This window comes from Protomyctophum bolini (genome assembly GCF_963924005.1).
Source record: "Protomyctophum bolini genome assembly, chromosome: 8".
Classification (NCBI taxonomy): domain Eukaryota; kingdom Metazoa; phylum Chordata; class Actinopteri; order Myctophiformes; family Myctophidae; genus Protomyctophum; species Protomyctophum bolini.
This window is the reverse complement of record NC_137869.1, coordinates 34,698,332-34,723,100: the sequence shown is the minus strand read 5'-3', so window position 1 is coordinate 34,723,100 and position 24,769 is coordinate 34,698,332. Positions and strand designations below refer to the sequence as shown.

Below are 24,769 nucleotides of genomic sequence, written 5' to 3'. Positions count from 1 at the left end.
GTCCAGTGAGGTGATTCTCAGAAAGTCTCAAACATTTGGGGTTCGAACCGCTAAATTGACGTAGGATGAATTTGTTGGAAAATGCTGGGGGTGTGTCTGTCATCATGGAAATATGATTTTGAGGGAAAAGAACATTTATAATATTGACCTTTATGGAAGGTTCCTGCAAATGACTCCCAAAATGGCACAAAAGGTGAATGCCCAGGGTGATATTTAACATACAAGACTTTTAAATGGTTTAAAATGGTTTAAATGGTTTATATAATAATTCAATTCAATTAATTAATACATTGTATTTCTTTGTATTAAAGCAGCACTATGTAACTTTCCTTTTCTACCCCTGATTGGAACCCTAGAAGAGCAGCGATACACAAATACAACCACCTCAAAAGTTATATTGTATTAACATACTCTACCATACGGATTGGACAACATTTAATTTTATTAACAAAACAAAAGTTACAAGTCTATTCCTATTTGCAGCAGAAACCCTGGCCTTTGTCACTGAGATCTGGCTAGATAAATCTACCAGAATTAAACCTTTCATTAAAACTATACGGGAATAGTGTGTGTCTCGGGTTGATTTCACGTTGTCGACCAAGGTCCCCCAGGGGTCTACCCTTGGCCTACTTTTTTGTCTACACCAAATCTCTTTGCTGAAACATGTTAATCTTCAGACCCATGAGATCTGCTATTTTCGCTGAGTGATTGCCTATATGTTAATCCAAATGTTTGCCTGTTATGGCATGCCCAAAAATGGGACTAAGGCTACCATAGGGTGCTCCTCCATTACACATGGGAGTTCTGGGATATTTATTGCAGTGATTAAACTGACGCTGCTTTCAGACCCTGTTAGTGTCGTCCTATCTAAGATCACTTTCACATCACAGACCCCGTCATGTTTCAGTCTGTTCTTAACTCGGGCCAGAGGAGGAAACCCGGTCAGCCGTGTGTAGCAGAGGCTCTGTAATCGACTCCATACTGGACAGTTGGAGATGATTATTTGGGGAAACACGACACTGGATTGGATCAAATCTATTGTAGGCATTCTGTACGAGCACTCTGGGCATAGGCATGTAAAGTTCGTATGTGTAGGGCAGGCTAAGCGTGGGGTGGAGGTGTATGTGTGTGTGTGTGTGTGTGTGTGTGTGGGGGGGGGTGCCTTTTGATCAATGCCTAAACTTGGGGCTATGAGGAATGTTTCTTTTTTTCCCCTTTGAAGGCAGTTTGAGTTTTGTGTAATAGTTTTGGTTCAACTGGGGTTTGTGTGTGCGCTCTGTATAAATGGGGGCGAGCTCTGAAATGAATATCATTGTCACATCTCGTGCCAGAGCAAATTCCCCGTCCAAAACGAGCAATTTGGAGACGACGCCTGCCGTGGAAAATCTGCCTTCAATTTTCCCCACTGGTGGCTATGCATGCACTCTCTCTGCAACTCTCTCATTCACACACACAAATACACACATACTCGCACGCACGCACACATGCACGCATGCACACACACACACACACACACACACACACACACACACACACACACACACACACACACACACACACACACACACAGGGAACTGAAGGGCAAGGGCTCACACACTACTTCACATCTAGCTGGCCTACAGCAAGTGGACCCCACAGTTTATTTATTTCTCAATTATCCATTTAGTGTAAGTGGCAGGCGCCTGATGCGATACATGTCGACAGGAAATGTTTGTATTATCTTTATTTAACAATGGCATTTAAGCTAATACCTGATTAGTTGGCGTGAAATATATTTTAAAGATAGCCACCCCCTTGTCTGCTTTATGTCTTTGTTATTCAAGTTCCACTAATTTCCTCCTGCCATTAGGACTTCTACACGCATGCACGCACGCACGCACGCACGCACGCACGCACGCACGCACGCACGCACGCACGCACGCACACACACACACACACACCACACGTGTACTCGCACACAAGCACACACACGCACCCGCATGCGTACACACACACACCCACACACACACACACACACACACACACACACACACACACACACACACACACTTGCATTTGTTGGAGAGAGTCTTGGCTTTAATTAGCCATTGAAGTACTTTTCCAGTGTGGGAATTACTGTAGGGGTTCTTATAAATTCTGAGCAATGAGTTTTGGCAGCATCAACACATGACTGAGCCAAGGTTGAATATATTTGGCTTTGTGCTGTGTGTGTGCATATACGAATGTGTATGAATTCAGCATAGATGATCAAGACATTGAATGCTTTTGTTTTAGAATGAATTGACGGTTGTGTGAAGATCAGGTTTTTTAATTATTCGATTTTTATCATCTCAACGTATTCATGGGTTTTCTACACAATGAGGAGTGCATGTGGTCGCTGTCTCTTGAAGATATTATCCTATTTATATACAGTACATCGCATTTCCTCCTCATATCTCTGTCAGTCAAGAATATGCATGGGAATGCTTTACAGTCACCAAAGGCAGGGCACTCAGTCAGTTCTATTCACATTTAAGATGACAAGTAAACCTTGCTATCTAGCTCTGGTCAGCTCGTACTCCTGAAGAAAAAACCCCCCAAAAACTTGACTAAGCACTTAGTCCAAATTCTTAAACCAAATTCTGTCTGTACTGATCTACTATAATTACAAGCCTCTGTTTCCATGGAAGGGACCCACTTGGCAGAGTTTTTATAAAGTAGAATTTGTTTCAATGATGAAACAACGGCATGTGATTATTAGATAGCTATCATTTTCATTTAACGTCGCCCAAGGCTTTCTGCTTAGATGATCAGCTCTTTGGGATGGCTTTCTGTTTCTAGTGCTCTCCTTTCTTTTTCTCTCAGTCGTCAGTCTGAATGGGCCTTGTGAAAATCTAGCTGACGCCTTGCTTCCCCCAGAGAGAACGTTCTTCTTCGTCTTTGTTTTCCCCCTTCCACTTATTCCGCGTGCTGTTGGAGTATTGTGCTATAGGAGTTAATCTTCTTCTTAAGGAAAGCGGGCATTCTGCCCTGTACAGATATTTAATATGTGAAGAGAGTGGAAATGATGAGAAAGAGAAGGGCAAATGAGAGACAGAAAGAAAGAAATAGAAAAACTAAGAGTAAGAGAGCAGTCATTGGAAACAATAGATCTTAAACCAGTAGGTAGATTCAATTTGAGAGACATGGCTTTTGAAAACAAGACAAAGCAAGGTTTTTCTTTTTCAAACAATGATTCAGTCTATAAGTATAGTATACAAGTAAGATGCCCTGAGGGCGAGAAGCCATCTCGCCCCACAGGACGAGGTCACGCTGAAACAACAGGTCTGGGAATGCCCATATATGAACTTTTTCTTCTTCTTATTAACCCATTCTGACCTGAGATCAGATTCATACGAGGTTTCCACGGGACACACACTGGTCTGATTAACCCATTCTGACCTGAGATCAGATTCTAAAAATGTCAGTCGTTCTTCGAATTTTTCAAAAATAGCAGACCTACAAGCTCGTATCGCGCCACTCGGTGGCGCGATATGAAATGATTCTCCATTAATTTTCTCCATAAGCTTTTCAAAAAATATTTACCGTATATAAAGACGGTTATGCCGCGGACAAAGCCAACTCGGATCGTGACAAATAGGATACAACACTATTTGTTTTGTTTTTCTTCTTACTAATTATTTGATCGGCCCAAAACATTGTAATTATTGTCATGATTTGTCACGATCCGAGTTGGCTTTGTCCGCGGCGTAACCGTCTTTAAATAAATACTTTTTGAAAAGCCTATGGAGAAAATTAATGGAGAATCATTTCCTGGGCCACTCGTCGTTCTGAAAGGGGGTGGGACTGCGACGCTCTATTGAGAACTCTTTTTCGCAGGCTGCCGGGCACGGCTGCGCTAATAACTTTGGGGCAGGCCAGTCTACAGTTTGAATGGATAGGTATCAGTCAAAAGGGAGACATCGAAGAGGAAGGACGGGTGGGGAGGATCAACATATGGAATGTCAGAACAGGTCAGCTCCATATATGGAGATCTAATTTTGTTCAAAATGTTTAAAAATATATATATTTAAAAGAAATTGTAAGTAAAGTATACATGATTAGAACATGCTTAAACATTTGACAATAAGGTTTCATATTTATTTAATTGCTACAAATTGTCCATTATGGTAAAGGCTCACAAGCCACGGTGTGCTTACTGTAGTCCTATGCTGCATTTCCTGAGCCTTCGTAGCTGTTAGAGGCTCAGGTGTGCATTCTTGATCAAGACTTCCGTGTTGTGGGGGCCCTATTTTCATCAGTGCTAAACCCCTTATCCCTAAACTTCTTTGCCTTTTTCACTGTTTTGAAAAACATATTAAAATTGTTCAACTAGCCTATCTACATCGACACATTGTGTGCTTGTAGATCGGCTATTTGAACTATTCAAAAATGTTTTTCAAAATAGTAATAAAGGCAAATAAGTTTAGGGATAAGGGGTTTAGCACTGATGAAAATAGGGCCTGTATACGTCTCCCTGTATACGTGTAGTCCCAGAAAACGGACACAACTGATTATTTCTATACCATAAGCTGATGGGATGGCCATGGGTCCCTCTGTGGTTTCTGAAGTCCACGATGAGCTCCTCATAGTCTTGCTATCATTCAGTGCAAAAATGTTGCCCTTGCACCACCTCGGCTGCTGGACTACTGTACCTCAACTCTTGTTGCTTATCAGGCCAATTCTGTGGTGTTATTTGCAAACGTGTACCCTTGCAGGATCAAAGAAGGTCTTATCTGTTGAGGACCAGCTTGGATCAGGTGTTGCTACCAATCTTCACCACTCAAAAGCCTCTCCATCAGGAAGTCTATGATCCCATTGCAGATGGGGATGCCCAAGCCGAGGTCCCTCAGTTTTAGGACCAGCTTGGAGGGAATGATGGTATTGAACATTTAGTCAATAAAATCTGGCGTACTGTGCCTATGTGTTCCAGGGCAGTGTGTAGTGTCAGGGACATGGCATTGTCCACAGACATGTTTGTGGAATGCAGTTGGATCCAGTGAGTCACTGATAATAGTGTTTATGCCATATATGCCTATAGGTGTTAAAGGAGTAGTTCACCCAAATAAATGACTTTACTTCTACGTTTACTTACGCCCATGTGATCTTGAATACAAAGAGGATTTTCGTTACAGTATGGCATTCCTGTGCGGTGAATGAAAAATCCGACAATTAAGAAAATACTTGATGAAATGGAGGCCAAGATTACAAAGTACACTTATTAAACTATTAAAATCATCTCATGCTTGAATGACGTGGGGACGTGCTCCCCCTTTTTCAATATCTTTGGGTCTTTTTTTAATAGTATGGTGGAGATTGCGCCAGGCTTGGGAATGGAACCCATGACTCTCTGTCAGGCTGCATCAGAGCCTCATGTGGTACACACCTTAACCACTCTGACATCAGCTCCCACAATGAGCTCTTCTTGAGCCTCACGGCAACGCCCAGGTACGTTCTTCAATCGTGCATGTCATGGTTTTTTCAAGGACTGTCTAAAGAGGACGAGACGCGAAGACCGTACGGGCGACGCCATGTTGCTCCATGGTGCTCCATGGAAGGAAAGAAACATGCACAGTTGAGACCAAGGCCCAATCCCAATCCACTCCCTTGCTGACTGACGCTTGAGGGATGTCCCAATTGAAATCGGTAAGTCACCTAAGGATAGGCTATACAGTATATTTAATAACAATAATAATAATAAGGGAAACATGATGAGAAATGACTAATGAGCAAAGTAAAATAATATGGAAATGCAATTTATAATGAATATTATGATATATGAATATTACAACCCCTATCACACAGGAAAGTGTATTTATGAAACTAATAATAAAACGATCAGCTTAAATACTAAAATAGACCTGATAGACATAGGCCAAGCATGTAGGTATAGGCACTGACTGTGAATAAGACAGTTTTTATAAAGTGATGCAAAGTGTCATGAATGGCGGACTCATCTTCAAAGTGCTGTCCCATTTCTTTCACAACAATTTGGAGCCCTTGCAGCCTCTCACCCTCAAGCACTTACAGCTGAGGTCACTATAAAGTCAATGAGGGCTCAGGGCTCAGGGCTTGAGGGAGGCAATTGGGATTGGGCCCAAGGAAGCTGGTTGAGAACTTGAGACCAGGATGTAGACCAGGATGTACAACTTCCTGGTCTGAACTGTGCATGTTTCTTTCCTTCCATGGAGCAACATGTAGCAATATGGCGTCGCCCGTACGGTCTTCGTGTCTCGTCCTCTTTAGACAGTCCATGGGTTTTATCAGGAAGTAGTATAAAAAGTTTATTTTCTTCTTCTATGGATATATTTTGGAAAGGTAAACAGAACACTGCGAGCAGAAATGAGAGGCTTTGGATTACACTGTGAGTATTGTTTTGGAGTTTATGAACAGATGTTTTTCCCAGCCAAGTCTATGGACTTTAATGATTGTTTAGGGCAGTAAAAGAAAACATAGACATCATCTGGCGGATATAAATAGTATCTTGTAATACATTTATTTCATTTTTCAGACATGAGAACATCAACATGCTTCTAAAAATCTGGGTGCACCTCACTTCACACAAGTATGTTTAATCTTGGCCTTTCCTCAAGTATTTTCTTATTTTTGGGATTCTTCATTCACCGTAAAGGAATGTTATACAAACAAAATGTCTCCTTAATTGTATTCAAGACACCACAGGGTGAGTAAATGATAGAACTAAAGTAAGCTTTTGGACGATCGTCATTGAGGCCTGTTACTTTGGTTTAGTTGAGTAACAGCAGCTCATCTGGTATAGAGAGGCGCTGGTGTTGCATGCTTCTGAGCTTCCCTTGTAGTCGGTGATGACCCTCAGTCGGACCCCCCATACATATTCTACTCTATTATCGTTATTATACTTATTTATTATTATACATTTCCGATTTGTTTTCGTAATGTATTTCGGCAGTTTTTATGGCGTTTCCACGGTCGTACTTGGCCTTCTGAGATAAAGTCCCCTGATTTGAACGCTCCCTCCCGTTCCCTTTGTGTACAAAGAAACGTTGTCTTTACATCAAATGGCATGGGGATGAGTAGATAATGACAGAATTTGTTTGTGGGTGAACTATTTCTTTAAATAAGAGACAGGCAGAGTGGATGGATGACACATGAAAGAAGGTTCTTTCTGGGGGGATTCAGTTCCCCAGCAGAGTCACATGTGGGTTCTTAGATGGGGTTCTTCAGCACTCCAGCTCCTCTGGACACAGGAAGGAAGCCAGATTAAGGGTCTGCTGAAAGCCTCTGACTGGGTGTTGCAGACAGACCACTATGACAGTTTCAAACAAACACCATGGTAAACCGATGGGGATGGAGGGACGGTTGATTATTTTCTGGTAACGTCCCAAGGCTACATATGTACAGTGCACACATGCAAGCGCGTGCATGCAAGCAATCTTACTCAACATTGCATGTGTCAACACAGAATACAAAACCTACATGTGCATGTACTCATAACATGCAAATGTAGATTCTGCAGACACAAGTACATATACACACACATGCACAGACTCTTGCACTGCGTGACTCATGGTTTAGTTAATTGGAGCTTGGACTATACATTGTGAGTATCTGACCTGAAGATTATCATTAAGCTATACTTCATTCTCTCACTCTTGCCTTGCTAATATGTGTGCTTCTCTCTCGTCTCTCTACAGTTCTGAGTTTCTCTCTGGGTCTTTTCTGCCCATGTCTCTGTCCAGTCTTTCTACAGTATCTCTTACTTTCTGGCTGTCCATCCATCTTTTCTCTCTCTTTCCCCTTTCTTCTGTCCGTATTCTTGACAGTGTTTACATCCACATTGTAGGACAGTGTGCCAAGTTGACTAGGCCTTGAGACAGGTTGGAGACAGCCGTGTGTGTGTGTGTGTGTGTGTGTGTGTGTGTGTGTGTGTGTGTGTGTGTGTGTGTGTGTGTGTGTGTGTGTGTGTGTGTGTGTGTGTGTGTGGTGCGTGCGCGGTGTGCGTACTCCAGTCCACAGTATACAGGCTGCAGCTGGAGCCATCATGATCTCTGCTGAATATAATGAGGAGCTCCATTGCTCAAACACAGAAAACACATTGGGCCCATATGTATCGAGACCAGTAACCTTATTCACATGACTGTTTGAGTAAATGAAATGTGTGTGCACACATGCATGTTCACAGGCATTTAGGAGTGCATGTGTAGTGTGAGTGTATTTATTATCATACAAAAAGCTCCCCTTTTTCAGTGAACAAAAACAACCTAATCAGATGTTGTAGTTCATGATTTGACCACCAGGGGACATTAAAGCAATAGTTGGCACTAGTGACATTCTAAACAGGACCATTTGCTAAGTTCCAAGGCTTGGAGTTGGAGGACAGCCTGGGATAGGTTTCAGATAAATATGTCTGCCTCTGCAACAACACAACAGCTGCCATTAATATTCTTATTGTCATTCCTTGTGTGTTCAGGGCTTTATTCTCATTTACTAAATGAGCCGGAAAGCGCTGCCTACGACACACAATGACTGGAACATTTGTTCATTAGGATGTAATTTTAGACAGAAGAATCAGTCTTCATTTCAAAATGGGGGGTGTGTGTGTGTGTGTGTGTGTGTGTGTGTGTGTGTGTGTGTGTGTGTGTGTGTGTGTGTGTGTGTGTGTGTGTGTGTGTGTGTGTGTGTGTGTGTGTGTGTGTGTGTGTGTGTGTGTGTGTGTGTGCGTGTGCGTGTACATGCATGTGTGTGGAGAGTAAAAGGAGGAGGTAGAGGAGGGATTATGGATAGCTTCAATATAGCTTACTACTTTTCAAGAGTTATTTAGCCTAATTTAATTCCTTTCATTTTTTATCCGTCTTTTATTCTGCAAGAATTAATCGTTTTCATGCTCAAGCGATACTTTTTAAGCATTCTTAAAGTGGAATGCAATTAGGTAATTAGCCGCTCATAGAAAGCTTTATAGTTTATAGGAACTTTAGGCTAAATGTTTCAACATGGACTCCACTTGACCTGGGGGCCAGCTGTGTCATCATTTCACTACATAATAGTCACATGCTCATTAGTCTAATTTATTTGCTGTATTCAATCAATGGCCCGTCAGTTAACTAGGTTATACAGTATTGCAGTGGATGGATTTCATCCTGCACTGTGCAGTAGGCCTATATGGCAACAGTGGTCAATGTCAGTGGCAGTGGCCAACCCACTGATTTGACCGTTTTACTTCACTCAACCCTCTAGTCTAGACTAGCTGTTATAGGCTAACTTTTAACATAGACTACTACTAGTCTATATTAAAGGGAAACTTCACCCTTTTTTGCAAAAACATATATGTTATTAATAACATTTAGAAGATTTAGAACACTTCCCTGGGGGTCTTTATGTGTGTAAAATGTGGTTTTAGATATTTTAGATTTTTAGCAGTGAGCCCAGTGTCTCTGATGTCATGGACACTGGGCTCACTTTCTTCCTGGACTTGTTGTCTCAGTAAGACGCACTTAAGCCTCTCCAAATGATCCAAAACCCTCCCGAGCGCTCAGATCAGCCAACACAGGGAAGCTGCAAGTACCCTCTCTAAAAAGGCCAGGACAACGCTCCACACGTCCCTTCTGGCTCCAGAACTATGGAATGTACTTCCCATTGCAATCAGAACTACAGATTCACTCCCAGTCTTCCACCAGTCTGAAAATGCACCTCTTCAGACTCCATCTTAGCCCATAGCACTTTCTGTAATACTTGCCCTAGCCTCGACCTCCTACAGGCGTATGCAAAGGCTCAATTTATGTAACTTGTCTTAGACAGCAGTTTATGTAGACTGATAGCATTTTATGTAAACATAGCACTATATAGTAGGCCTATATATATATGCATAATTTCATTTTATAGATATTCCACTGTTACGTTCTTAGCTTACGTATGATTCATGATAACTACTTTGTGTAAATTGTGGATGTATTTTGTTCTTGCTTAATGTAAATCGCTCTGGATTAAGAGCGTCTGCTAAATGCCTAAATTGTAAATTGTAAGACAGCCCTCCCCTATCCACAAGGACGAGCAGTGCACCAAAGCATTATGGGAATTGTAGTCCAGGAAGGAAATGAGCCCAGTATTGATGACATCGGAGACACTGGGCTCATTTCTAAAATCAAAAATATCTAAAACCACATATTACACACATATCAAGACGGTAAGACCCCCAGAAAAGTGTTCTAAATCTTCTAAACGTCATTAACATATATTGTTTTGAAAAAAGGGTGAAGTGTCCCTTTAAGTGCTGTTGTTTGGTTTCATAATTAAAACAGTTCCTACCTGAATGATGCAGTCTCTGGAACTGGGGCTGTCGACTGACAGGTTCAGGATGCACTGGCAGTGCTTTTCATGAGAAGATGCAGATTCTTTTGGAAGATGCTGATCTCTATGATGCTGATGCAACACTGATTTATCCACATGTGACAACTGACATTGCGGTTGGAAATTGCCATTGGAATAGGTCTATGACCCTACAATTGTCTATGGTGTAGAAACACAAGCCAAAACAATACTTTTCATTATGCTAAAAGAGATAAGGCGCACTTCGGGCGCGTGGAGTAAGGCACTCCAGGGGCCTCCCAATGCTCCCATAGAGTTATTATTGGGGGTTCTCCAGGGTTCACTCTTTCTTCTCCGCGCACGTGCACTGAGGGAGCGCATCTCCTGCTCTTGATTGGTTCGCGGGGGGGCTTCTGTCAGCTGCCGACCAATGAGCGGAAATGGGAGCATCGCTCCCGTTTTGAGTCGCCTCGCGGATTCCTAAAGGTATTCGGTTCGGTTGCAGTCCGGTACGTTGATTTCGATGGACATTTTTGACAGAATGAACGCCGGTTACGCTACGCCGCCATGTGTGAGGATTATTTGACCACCGTATAACGGATGGAGTGGACCCGAGCGTCATCATGGAGAGGGGAGGAGGAGGAGGAGGAGAGGTAATGCATCATCAACATCAACATTGCGTTATAAAGTCCATCAAAACATTATGGTAAATCGATGTGGCTTTTGTGTTGTGTTTAAGTAATGGAAAAGACGTCGTTTGTTTTATAGTTTTATGTCGTCGCCGTTAGCTTGCTGTTCAGTTGTTTCCAATACTGGTCCAGACTCCAGCGTAATAAGTAGTAATATAAGGCTATGGATGGACCAGAGCTAATACAGACTGAGACTTTTGTTTTCCTATCATTTACCTTCACCGTTGTACCGTAGCTTATTATTGTGTTCACATCACAAAACTAACAACTGTTCATATTGTCTGGCTATGCTGGTCAAATAATGGCTGGAATGTCTATCAAAATAGACCGTGTCCTGTGCCATATTGATTTATTTAAAGGACCTGGGGGCTGGGGCTATAATGGCATACTTTACTATGAGGCAGACTCAGAGCCTCTCCTCTCTCTGAGAGGTCTATTGATCCACTCTAGTTACAGAACTGACCACCACATGAACCAATAATGGCATTTGACCAGGGTGAGGGTAGGATAAAAATCTATACAGTCAGTCAGTGAGTCACAAGACGATGCTAACTTTCCGGTGGAGTGAAATGATAGTTTCAGCTCAAACGGATCAGTGTCATATTCACTTTGTAATGAACAGACCATGCAACAAATACAGAACCAGTTTACACTTTGTACTGTATATATAAATACTGTATATTTCATAGATTTATCAGTGCTGGAAGTGGTTCTATGTTAGCAGAGCTTGAGTGTTGTTTGTCTAACCCAAAGCCCAGCCACCCCTGTCCTGTACTGTACTTTAGCCTATGGTGCAAAATCCTCAGTGATTCATTTAATCCCTAATGGGCTAGTAAGGGTCCCTTTTTACAGTCTTGGCCACTGAGGATTTTACTGTTTGTCACTCACTATCCCAACTTCCCTATCTGCTGACCTCCTCCTATCACGTTCACTGCTTCACAGCACAGTGTGTTACAGCCAATGCAGTATCACCACACTTTTCACTGGTATCATGTTTGTCTTACCTACCGTATTGTTTACATCACTGACCTGCACTCTCAATTGCACATTGGTAAACACAATGTCTTTATGTATGGCACTGCACATTGGTGAACACAATGTCTTTATGTATGGCACTGCACATTGGTAAACACAATGTCTTTCTCCATTAAAACACATTGATAAACACAATGTCTTTCTCCATTAAAACAGCAATTTAAGTATGCAGTAGCCCATCCACAAAATAACTACTCACCCATATCTCAGCCATCCACAATTGAAATGATACAACATTCACAATAGCTCACCATGTCGTAAGCGGCACACACACACACACACACACACACACACACACACACACACACACACACACACATGTGGCCTGACTCTGCAGGAGGCTAGCCGTCTATATGAGGGTGTCTACTGTCTCGGTGCAGTGTATCTGGAGCCAATGTCACAAACCACTGAACCGATCAGTGCTACATTTCTTGTGCACATGCCCCTCACTTCACACGGGTGTGATTCTTTTATAATTATGATAAAAAGCTGTCTAAGTAATGTTAGTGATATGATTTGGACCAAATCTGTATCTTAGAGGCTATGAAGGTACTCTAGATATAGCAGCTTGTACACAGTAACATTCTGTGTACATTTAAGTGCTACGTTTTTGTGAAAATAAAATAATAAAAACATTAAATAAAATGAATAATATTTTAATGCTCACCCCCCTGTGTTAATGTGTTAAATAAATCTGCAATACCCCATTTATTTGCAGTAAGGGCGAAAAGAGCAAGTCACAGCAATTTCTTTGGCAAAGCCTTCTTTCTAATTGCATTCACATGTTATGCTTTTTCCCCCCCGTAAAATTCAGATTTAGATCATACGCACATTGTTTTATTCACACACACACACACACACACACACACACACACACACACACACACACACACACACACACACACACACACACACACACACACACACACACAATCCAATTTCCATTACATTCCCATTATACAGACATCATGTTTACTTTATTTTGTGATGACATTATATATCTCTGACAGGCCCATGGCCATGCGCACACATTGGATGTGTTAAAAGCCACCCATTAGCAGCTTGTAAAGACATGGCAGAGTTAATTAGATAGTTGCATCTCTCCAAACATAGGATGGAAGGTATACAAGCCCTGGTTCCAATCATAAGAGTGGCAGAGAGAAACTCAGAGAGAGACAGGAGAGGAAGTCAGAGAAAGAAAGAAAGACAGAGGGAGAGAGACTATAGACTGACCGAGCGAAAGAGAGAGAGAGAGAGAGGTGTGGTCTTGACAACGAGGCCACACAATATACAGTGGATGTCTTGTGTTATAATGACGTTGGATAACATTTGGCCTGTAATTGACACATCTGCAGCCAGGTTTGGAAGTACTAGGCTTTAGTCTTGTGGTGGTGGCCCAACGTTCCCTGTCTCTCACATAGGCCTGTCACTGCAGCTGGTGGAGAACAGCTGTGCAAATACTGAGGAGAAATGAGAAATGTAATTTTTGTGATTTTTATAAGCGAGTTTTTAAGCTTTTTACATGTTTGACTGAAAATTTTGAAATATTACTGCTATCCGATTGTTTCCAAAATGTTATGCCAAGTTATCCTTGCTTATATATATTTCCTTTTATTAGTATATACTCTACTATACTATAAAAAATGCATTGAATACTTTATTAACAGTTTGCATGGACAAGCACAGTTAAGTACAGTACAATACAAGGTCTCCTAAAAGGATGAATCCAAGAAAGCCCATTGGCTTGTTTCCATTGGGGTCATTCTTAGTTTAGATTATTCTATTTCACACTTGCTTTGGCAATGTAAACTGTTGCCTCTTGTGCCATTTTGAATAAAAGTAAACTGAGTGAAGGAGGGAGAGTCAAAGGGTAATTAGAGGATACAGTGTGGTGTCTGCAGTGTAGACACCTTTACCATCACCCCCACCCTTCCTCTCTGTCCTTCATTATGTCCCACTCAATCCCTCCATGATTCAGTCATTCCATTGCTTGCCTGCTTGCTGAGACATGGAGTTGAGGAAAATACTTGTTTTCACAAGCTTCCAAGGGTTCGCATCTTGCCTGATGCTGCGTTCTCACTTAGCAGTGACAAAAGCTACAAAACGTCAAAGCCTGGCCAGCACATTGCTGTTGCCATTGAAGTGTTGCGCAAGCCACACTGCGTAAAGTATGGTTAAATATAGCACAGGGAAACTGTTAATAGCAAAACAAAAAAGTCATTTTTCAGAACAGAGCAGGGATTGTGGGGTGAGAAATGGGAGTGGAAGTGGTGAAACAAAAACATGACTGATTGATGCTTCACTGCGTCATTGGAGAGCTGAAGTATAGTTGAAGCCAGTTCAACTTTTATCTGTATCGCGTCATGCCCGTCACACAGTGACAGGTGACGGGCATCGATTCCATTGAAAATGACTTGGATTAGGTTTAACTTGATGGACCAGACATGACTACTCCTGGCCTAAACAAGTTAACAACCCCTGTCCATTAAAATGGAGCAGGTGTAAGAATTTACAAAATCTTACACCTGACCTTACAAACTTACACAAAAGTTGAGGTTAGCCCTACAGGATAAGCAAGGAAGATGTCCAGCAATAATAACATTGAGTTGCACCTCGCCCCACATTATTCACACCAATTTCCTCACATTTGTAATGACCTTGTTTAAATGGTATACTGTTTGTGGGAGCAAACACTGGCTTACCGGTATATAACATTGTTGTATTTCCAAGGGAAAGCTGCTTTGCTTGAGATCAGCAGAACAACAAACATTTTCATTCACTGGCATGAGATGTCATCTACTGTAACTGAGACATTAACAGAGACAGTAGACACACCTCATAACTAATTAAACCCTGTATATATACTGCGTTCTTTGCCCTCTTTCCCCCCCCCCTCTAGTCTACACCAAATCACTTTTGTAAACATAGCCGTTCTTCAAGCTCACAACACATCAGTATTTTAGCTGAATGTTTGCCTAATTTCGTGGTGAATATCTGTTTTTAATAACCTCAGGCACCAGCACAAAAGACTTTCCTTTGGAAAAGAAAAACAACAAGACAATAGAATACTATGGCCCACGTACCCCAACAGATTTAAAAACACAAAACCACTCCACAAGACTTTGTCCTACCTGCCAACTCTCTGGCTGTATAACAGGCTGCATGGCATATTTGAGAGAGGGGAAACTCAAGGACATCGGATCAATGTATGAGTATGACATCCGTATATAAACTGGACGGACCGACCCCAGGGTGAATGAAGGCCTGTTGTTTTCTGTTGCATAACATGCTTGTGTCAGCGCCAAGTCACTCCCAGTATAAACTGTGAAGTGCAGTTTTTCTCCCCTTCCTTGTACAGACCTGCAGTGCTGCAGGGCAGCTGAGGCTGCCTTCTGGAAATGAAGTAAACTGGCTCAACCTGTGGAATGTGAGGCAGGTATGTGAGTTTGCCACTGAGGATGCCTCCACTTTGGGAGAGAGAGATAGCAATGGAGGAAGGATAGAGAGAGAGAGAGAGAGAGAGCAATTGAGGAAGGATAGAGAGAGAGAGAGAGAGAGAGAGAGAGAGAGATTACCGGTAACACATTCCAGAACGCCCATATATATTGACACTCAAACCCCACCTCACAAGCCTCCAAATTTTAACACCTCTACCTTCGTTACCTTATCTATAGATTAACACAGATTTTACTGCACACACGCACGCACGCACACGTGTGCGTACGCACACACACACACACACACACACACACACACACGGATCACTCCATGCTGAGAGAGATAGCACAGACACACAACCACACCCTCCCTGTTTTGAGAGGAGGAATTTGTGTGCGCTGGTATCCAGACGTCCTGTGCTGACTCTGGGCCCAGCGCTGTCTCTGCGCTGCTTTGATCCTCAGTTCTCTCCACCAGCATGTTCACTCAGCTGAATATACCGCTTGTCTGTTCCTCTCTGTTCAACAAGCAGCTAGCTTTCCGTGCCTTTTTAACTGATGGTTTTCCAATGCTGCGATTAAAGACTTAAAGATTTGTAATAGGGCTTAGTTAATGTGATTTCATAAGAGAGAGAGAGATAGACCTGCAGATCTATCATTTGTGTGTGTGTGTGTGTGTGTGTGTGTGTGTGTGTGTGTGTGTGTGTGTGTGTGTGTGTGTGTGTGTGTGTGTATGCATGCATGACTCATTTTAGTGATATTTTCCTGTGTGATTAGCATCTGGCTTGATCACCTGTTTTACCTGCTGTCAGCCTGTCTCAACAGGTTTTAAACACAGACAGACACACGCACATACACAATACAATGCAAGCATGTAGAAATGCACACATACTTAAGCATGATGTGCAAGTGAAAGCTCACAAAACCATGCAGGTTACATACAAACACACACACACACTACCTCAGCTCCACCCTGTTTTTCTTACCAAATGCCTGAGGCAAATAGTCAATTGACAGTTAAGTGAACATTTCACAAGCAATGGCAGGAAGATGTTAGGTTGGTTTGTATGCTTGCTGAACCCCCCCTCCCCCAACCAACCCACCTGCACGCGCGTGTGCGTGCACACACACACACACACACACACACACACACACACACACACACACACACACACACACACACACACACAGAAGAGCCTGTTTGGGAGCATGCTGGAACAGATCAGTCCTTCATGCTCAACCAGACGGTCACACACTGAATGTACCTTTGCTCTGAACTGGTGTTTACCTCCTACTCTGCTGCTGGCTGCTCTGTGAGTCTCTCTCTCTCTCTCTCTCTCTCTGGCCCTGCCACGTCAAATGACTGCCTGGGTGCTTGGCTCAGTCCTCGGGGAGTCTCGCAGGCCGGACAGCCTGGCTGTGGTCACTGCGCGCTGCATCTGAGAACGTGGAGATCTAGGACTGGTGCTAGACCTTCCGACCTCTGTCTGACACTCACAACCAGCTGCGTACTGTATGACAGGGTTATCTACAGTGGGACGCTGCTAATCACCTGCCTGTGGAGGAGATAGTGCTGCGTTTGTGTCATCATCACACGGCTCACAACGGATGTGTTCAGGCCAGTGGAATTCGACAGACTGAGGACGTTATGCTTCTTATGTAACTCACTGACCGTGAAGGAGATACCGGTGGATGTAGTGGTCCACGTGGAACCTCAAGTGGAGCCTCAGATGAGTTTGCCTGTTCAATTCGACTGAGACAGACAGAAAATGAGTGGATTCCTCTATAGAGGAAGGTACAGTAAAGTTTTTGTTTACCAGGTCTTGTGAGAGGAGCTAATGGTATTGTTGAGATGTATGAGAATGCTGCTGTTGTGAAGCTACGTGGTCTCGTGAATTGTGTGTGTGTGTGTGTGTGTGTGTGTGCATGTGGTATTGTTGATATATAGTCTTAACTTCATTTTACACTCCATTTGGTGGTATGTTGTAGATCACACTATGATAATTAACAGCCTATTCTCCCAAACGATTTCCCCCCCCATTTACCCAATTCGCTGGTGTGCAATGGCTGAAAATGAAATATGTACAGTATGTTCTTTGTGTTCATGCTGAAGGTAAACTTTGCTAACGGGCTTTCTCATTAATAGGTAACCATGCTACCACCAGCCAGAGCTCGTTTAAAAACCTGCTGCTGAATCAGCTGGAGGAAAGCACTGTTTTGCTTCCGCAGTTTAGATCTAACTTTGTAGGTTTAGGGACTTTACACTCGCTGAGTTGAATGTTGATGTGTTTTGTTATATGTAAAGCCACTTCGAGTACAGAGAAAAGGATGTATTATTATATTATAAATGGACACTCTGGATCACTGAGTGTGTATCTGTGTGAGGAGCAAGTTCAATTGGCCTCTTGAATAGCATGACAGTACTGTGGTTCAGAGGAACGAGGCCCTGATCCTGTTGTTTCTCTTCAGTGCACTCGTTAGCTGTATAGGTGATCGGAACATTAGCAATTGGGGAGTGTAAGGGACAGGTGCATTGATGACACAAATTAAACCACAATAAGGGTTCTTGCACAACTACTGAGACTCTGAGGTCAGTGGTGGTTCACTGCACAGTAGAGAGTGACATTTTGTCTGGATTCCAGTGCACAGGTGCTTAAGACTATTTTCAGGTTTCTATTGACTCTCTCTTTTCACACACACACACACACACACACACACACACACACACACACACACACACACACACACACACACACACACACACACACACACACACACACACACACACCATCCTACAGATTTGTCACTCACGATTGTCACTGTGTATTGTAGCCAGGACACACACACACACACACACACACACACACACACACACACACACACACACACACACACACACACACAAAAACCCATGGAATGAGTGAACGTCTCACATGGCACTCGATTGTAAAAGTGTCAATATTGCACTAAAAGCCGTTCAAATGGACAGAATCATTATGCTGCCCAATATACATTATGCTCTCATTGACATACGTCTCCTGTGTGTGTCTGTCTGATCTTTTAGTTAAAGCAGCTCTGTGCAGCCCCAGTGTGATCAGCTTTGCCTTAATCTGCTCCATTGATTATTCATGAAAGGCTCTGGTGTGGTGCTAATGGGGAGGAAATGCTGCACGAGTGCCGCTGATCTTTTTTAAATCCATCTCATTGTGCAACTTTAAGTTGTGTTTAGACACCACTACTGTTGATGTCGAAGCATTACCTGAGACATTTGTTTCACTCTGAGGTGATCCCTGTTTTACGGTAATTTTACCAAAACACGAGACCGGGCAAAGTGTGGTTCATTTAATGTATTCAGGGCAAGGAAATCCAAGAAAACCGTTTAGACTAGAGGCTGTCATGGCCCGCCGCTAGTCTGTCAGTGTGTGCTTTGTTTACTGCCTGGTGTTATGAGTGACTGATGGCTGTGTGACTTGCAGCCGGTGCTGACTCACTTTCCACCACCAGTGTGTGAGTGTTCCCTGTGTCAGTGGGAAGATCTCCGCACAGCCCTGTCGCTCGCTCACTCGCTTATTGGAATATTTTTGTCTGTGCTTGAGAATGACCTCATTGAGAGTCGCAGTGGAAGTTGGGACACAAGAAACGCGCTCAGGTAGGCTGGACGAAAGATAGTTATTGGGCGTAAAACTTGTTATGTGTGAACAAAACAACAATTTAACAGAAACAGGTTTAAGAGTGTTTTTTTATTGAGGAAGTAACAGTGCAGTAATCTACCGGTATTGAGGAATGTTGAGTCAGTTACAGTAATTAACGTGTCTAATAACGTGTCTCTTGTTTCAGACATTGTGCCGGGGAAAAACGTGCCAGGCCTAAGAGCTTAGGCCTCTCCACAGGTGAGTGTGTCACTTCACTGTCTTTACGTACTTTGCAATATGCTACACTGTAATAATCTGAGTGTAAATTTAGCCTAGATAGTGTAAAAATTTACCCATAAGAGTCTATATATGCCTCTCTAGCCTCTCTGTTTCACGGTCTTTCTACAATCTACAGTATCTCCCTGTCTCACAACTATTTGTCGCTCTCTATTTCTTTGGGAATCACACTGAATGGGCCTTTTGAATCTCTTTCCTCGGTGCCCTTGTTAAATAAACATTCTCATCACACTTTCATAACAGCTCATGTTTACACCAACTGGCTATTTGTAAGAAGTTTACAGCTCAACTTAGGCCGTATGAATTACACTGCAGTGTTACCCTGTGTGTGTGTGTGTGTGTGTGTGTGTGTGTGTGTGTGTGTGTGTGCGTGTGTGCGTGCATGCTTGCGTGCGTGCGTGCGTGCGTGCGTGCGTGCGTGCGCGCATGTGTGCATACTACATGTGTGCGGGTTGTTTATTTGTATCCTGTACCATTCTACAGCTATTAAAAAACAGGCTCCATTCCAGGACACATCTTCCCTATACACACAACATAACAGCATTTTTAATAATCTTTAATGAGCTTATGCCACAAGTTTAAAGAACTGTCAGAACACGGTGCTTTGCCAATGGTTCCCTTGATTGTGGCCCTTGGGATGTGCCCCTGTAAACCACCCCAACCCTGCTATGAACCAAATGCCCCGTGCTTTTAAAAGAAATGAAACACACGTCGTTGTGTAAATCCCTCCTGTGCGAAATTCAACGGGAATGTCTACTGCCCTTTGAGCCAGGATAAAGTTTGGCTTTGAAACGTCCTGAGACTCCTGGAAAAGTTTCAGCTGGACCGGAACACACCGTGCCGAGGGGGAGGGGAGGAGGGGAGGGAGGCAGCCCCATAATATCCAGCTTTAATAGAGTAATAATGAGGCTCAGAACCTCCCCGTTATGAGGTCTGAGAGACACTCCGCAGAGAGCTCCGCTGCGCCCAAAGTGTTTTGATTTCAGCCCAGCAGTAAGGCTGATGGTTCTCAGTGTACTGTGGAGCATTGCAGATGGTTGGTTCCTTTAGCTTAACTCACATTTGTATAGGCTCTCAGGGTTATAAATGGATAAATTAACAATTATTTTACTGTGTACAAAACATTTGCAAATATAATTAAAACTAGACTAAAAAGCAGTTAATATTTCATAATTTACCACTGCGCTTGAAAACAGCCTGATTTATGGATGAGCCATTTTGGCATTTGTACATGTTGGCCAAAACATTCAAATAACGGCACATTGCTATTATATATCACTTTATCACAGGATCTTTCAGACCGCCTCATCCAAGTTCCAATCCCACTAGAAGCCTTTGCTATTTCTCTCTACCCCTGCTGTTTAACCCATTTTAGGGTCAGGTCAGGTCAGGTCAGGTCAGAATGGGTTAAATAAAAGTAAATGGAGTGTGCATTGTCCCTTATCATGTATTTATCTATTACACTGATTCACCCATTTCATTTCCCCAGATATCATGTGTGACGAGACAGATAAAGGCCCACCTGTGCAGATGCACAGCCTCCGAGAGTTTGAACAGGTAGGAACATGTCTTTATGTCTAGCTCATCATACTATGCTACAGTGCTACCAAATGTGCCGTTGTAAATCAAATGTGGAGTTATATATCAAAGGGTTTGACGCTATATTATATATTAAAAAGAAAAGTCAGATCAATAGGCAGACAGTGACATTGATTTACAATAGTTGTAGAATGTGTTTATTTAATGAACACAAGCAAGGCTTTGGTTGGTATTGTTAACCAACCAAAGCCGCTGTTTGTGAGCCAGTAGAGAAGAGCTGTCCAGGCCTGTACCGGCTCTTTGGTAATGACTAGCTAGGCGTGTTTGGGGTGATGTGATGATGATGTGGCAACTGAAAATCTTTAACTATACACGCCATCTCCTGACGCTTCTCCCCAATCCCTATCTTTTCACATTTGTTACATCATTGTACTTCCCTCTGCAAAAATCACTGCATGACAGTGACAAAATGGTTGTAAAGTCAAACACTCACACTGCCTCTCAAAATCACACATATGGAGGGAGAGAGGGGGGGGGGTGCACATACATGACTATGATGAAGATGTAGAAGAGGAATAGCTACATAATGAAACGCATGCACAGCCTCTCGCTCGTGCTTTTTAAAATCCAAAACTTTGCATGTTAAAGCGATGCAGCTGTATATACTATGTCTGGTGTCGTTTTTAAATGGTGGGGAGAGAGAGAGTAAGACAAGCATGAGAGGGCAAGCGAGATGAGAGATGGAGAGCCAGGGAGAAAAAGAGCAAAGCAATGGTGGAAGAATGAAGGCTGGTTTCCACCTCTCTGCCCATATGGAAAAAAAAATACTAAATTTGTATATGTTTTACATGAAACTTGTAGTTAATATATATGACAGTCAAAGCAGATATAAGATCCATAGTATTTTTTTGTAAAGTGAAACTTATATAATTTTGTCATTTATATGAACTATATAAAACAGTCAAAGCACATATAAGATCCATAGTATTTTTTTGTAAAGTGAAACTTATATAATTTTGTCATTTATAGGAACTATATAAAACAGTCAAAGCACATATAAGAGCCATAGTATTTTTTTGTAAAGTGAAACTTATATAATTTTGTCATTTATATGAACTATATAAAACAGTCAAAGCACATATAAGATCCATAGTATTTTTTTGTAAAGTGAAACTTATATAATTTTGTCATTTATAGGAACTATATAAAACAGTCAAAGCACATATAAGAGCCATAATACGTTTTTGTAAAGTGAAACTTATATAATTTTGTCATTTATAGGAACTATATATAACAGTCAAAGCACATATAAGAGCCATAGTAAGTTTTTGTAAAGTGAAACCTATATAATTTTGTAACTTATAAGACCTATATGTGACGGTAAATCCACATACAATATTATTAGTAAATTAGTATAAATTGAAATACATATGAACTTATAAATAATTACTGCAGTAAATCCACATACAAAATCCTTAGTAATTGTGTGTTGTCAAACTTGTAGAGTTGGGCAAACATCAGTGAAACCAAAATCTGATAGGATATTGTATAGAAACCATACAATACAGGCCATGTATGTCACAGAGACATCCAAATTAAACAAAACCTAATCTTACAATGAAATAACATGAGATGACAAAATAATGAGTTGTATTCCCTTTTACATTTTATGACTCCTACATTATTTAAGATCCCCCCACCCAGTGCCCCCCCCCAGCCAGTGTCCTCCCCAGCCAGTGTCCCCCCAGTGTGACACAAGCCCCCAGTGTCCTCCCCAGCCAGTGTCCCCCCTGCAGTGTGACACAAGCCCCCAGTGCCCCCCCAACCAGTGCCCCCCCTGCCAGTGCCCCCCCAGCCAGTGTCACCACCATTGTCCCCCCATGTACCTCCCAATGCATTTTATTTTATACTGCTATGGTAACTTATAAGAATCTTCTAAAAAAAACAAAAAACATAAAGAGAGCATATCAAACACTTCACATATGTCAGGATGTGTCTGGGTAGCTCAGTCGGTAGAGCTCTCGCCTTAAGACCACAAGTTTGTGGGTTCGATCCTGGGCACTGGCAACTCAGCGTATGAGTAGCACAGCTTGGGTGCGGCAAGTGATGTGGGAAGAATTGGGAGTTGATGGTATAGTAGGTGTGGTGCTCTATCTCAGCAACCATCTCCCAGGGGTCTATAGCGCATATGTTTTTTATACCTATCATACACTTCACATATAAAAACTTATATATAGTCATAGATAAAACATATGTTTTTTTTATAACTATAAGGTATAATGAATTGGCTGACATATAACAATGTTATAAAAATCATATAAAAGAAGCATACTTTTCTTGTAAATTAAATGGTTACAAACTATAAAATACATACTATAATGGTATTTTTTTTATATATGGAAAGGATATATCTCATATAATTTAAAACTACAAACATTGTATGGAACATGTAAGGAAAATACAGTTTGCCATGTACTTACCTCATAGATCACATACATGTTGTTTACTTGATTCATACATGATTCACTTTATTGTCTTATATGAGGATTGTATGAAAGGTGCCACTTTCAAGAGTTCACATATAAAATCTAGTATGTACTTTACATGACATACATGTAAATGACATACATAAAAAATGTAAATACTTACTATTGGAGGCAACAGGACAACATATATGTTTCTTCTACTTTTTTTTCCATATGGGTGGTCCTGTGCCAAGGTAATGGTTTCTGGGAGCTGTGCCAGGTGCATTATGGTTCTGATATCACTCTGGTGCTTGCTTCAATTACCATGCCCCCTTTATGAAGGACAGGGCGACATGGGGAGGGAGGCAGCTCGGTAATTCAATTGGGGAGGCGAGTAAGAAGGTGTGTGTGTGTGTGTGGGGAGGGGGGGGGGGGATTGTAATAAAGCCGGCTCAAAGTTAAGTGTTGGAGTTTGCAGGAAAAAGGTGGGATAAACAACTTAAAGGTAAAATGGAACACGTTTTGTTATATCAAATGGAACGGGTCGGGATATGGAAAGTATTCCTCAGTATCCCACATGAGCTCAGCACTGCCTAATGTGCGGGACATAGAACAAAGACCCGGCTTCTCTTTCTCAGTCAAACTGATATTTTGATTCTTGGAACAGGGAGTGAAACCTTACACTTCAGTGGAAGTATTTCCACGGCTTTGCACCTCAATGTCCAGCTTGCCATTTGAATCCTGCCTTTGTATATAGAATGACACTGCCCATAGACGTGATGAGATTATGACTATAGCTATAACTAGGTCCTGAAATGCACTATGAACTAAATCTATAGTCTGCAATCCACCATTAGGTATTTAATGTGCTACCAAAGAAAGACAGATTCTGAAAATGTTAATCTTAAGGTCCCTGCAAACTGCTGCATTTTTAAGATGTTTTGCTGCGTTTGTCCGCCGTTTTTCAGAAAAACAGCAGCAGTTTGCAATGACCTTATAAGTGAGTAAAAATGACTCAAACAAGTGTGTAAAAACGCACCTTCAAGCATGTAATAGTTAATTTCTCCAAGCTATTCTGACCAGATGGAACCTTTAGTAGTGTGTTTCATCTGCAGGGGGAATTCATACCATATATTATTCGGCTGACCCGACTTTGAGCTGATGACTGGTGCCAACACACGACAAATTGGAATATGACTGAGAGTTTGAAAAGGACGCAGGGTGGGAATTGAAGCATGTCGCTGGTTTCTTGGACTCTCCACTACGATGTCTGAAGAAACCACAGAGCCGAGCTGGCTCAGGATATTACAATGAATCATCAAGGAAATATCGGCAACTGTGCATAATTAAGGGAATAAAATCTCACTACACGGCAT

The 24,769-nt window shown here is 42.0% G+C and overlaps 1 protein-coding gene across 3 annotated transcripts in view; it reads left to right on the top strand.

Annotated features, from left to right (window-relative positions):
- The first annotated feature begins 16,494 nt into the window (after positions 1-16,494).
- pde4dip (phosphodiesterase 4D interacting protein) overlaps positions 16,495-24,769 on the top strand; it is an 86,338-nt gene continuing 78,063 nt past the window's right edge. The window contains exons 1-3 of one of the 3 annotated variants that reach the window (XM_080771013.1): positions 16,495-16,517; positions 19,298-19,350; positions 20,879-20,946. In XM_080771013.1, the coding sequence (XP_080627139.1) occupies positions 20,884-20,946 (63 nt within the window). In that variant the 5' untranslated portion in view covers positions 16,495-16,517; positions 19,298-19,350; positions 20,879-20,883. Of the gene's footprint in view, positions 16,518-16,668; positions 17,256-19,018; positions 19,110-19,297; positions 19,351-20,878; positions 20,947-24,769 lie in introns of those variants that run through there. The other 2 variants (XM_080771020.1, XM_080771021.1) reach the window with 2 other exon arrangements.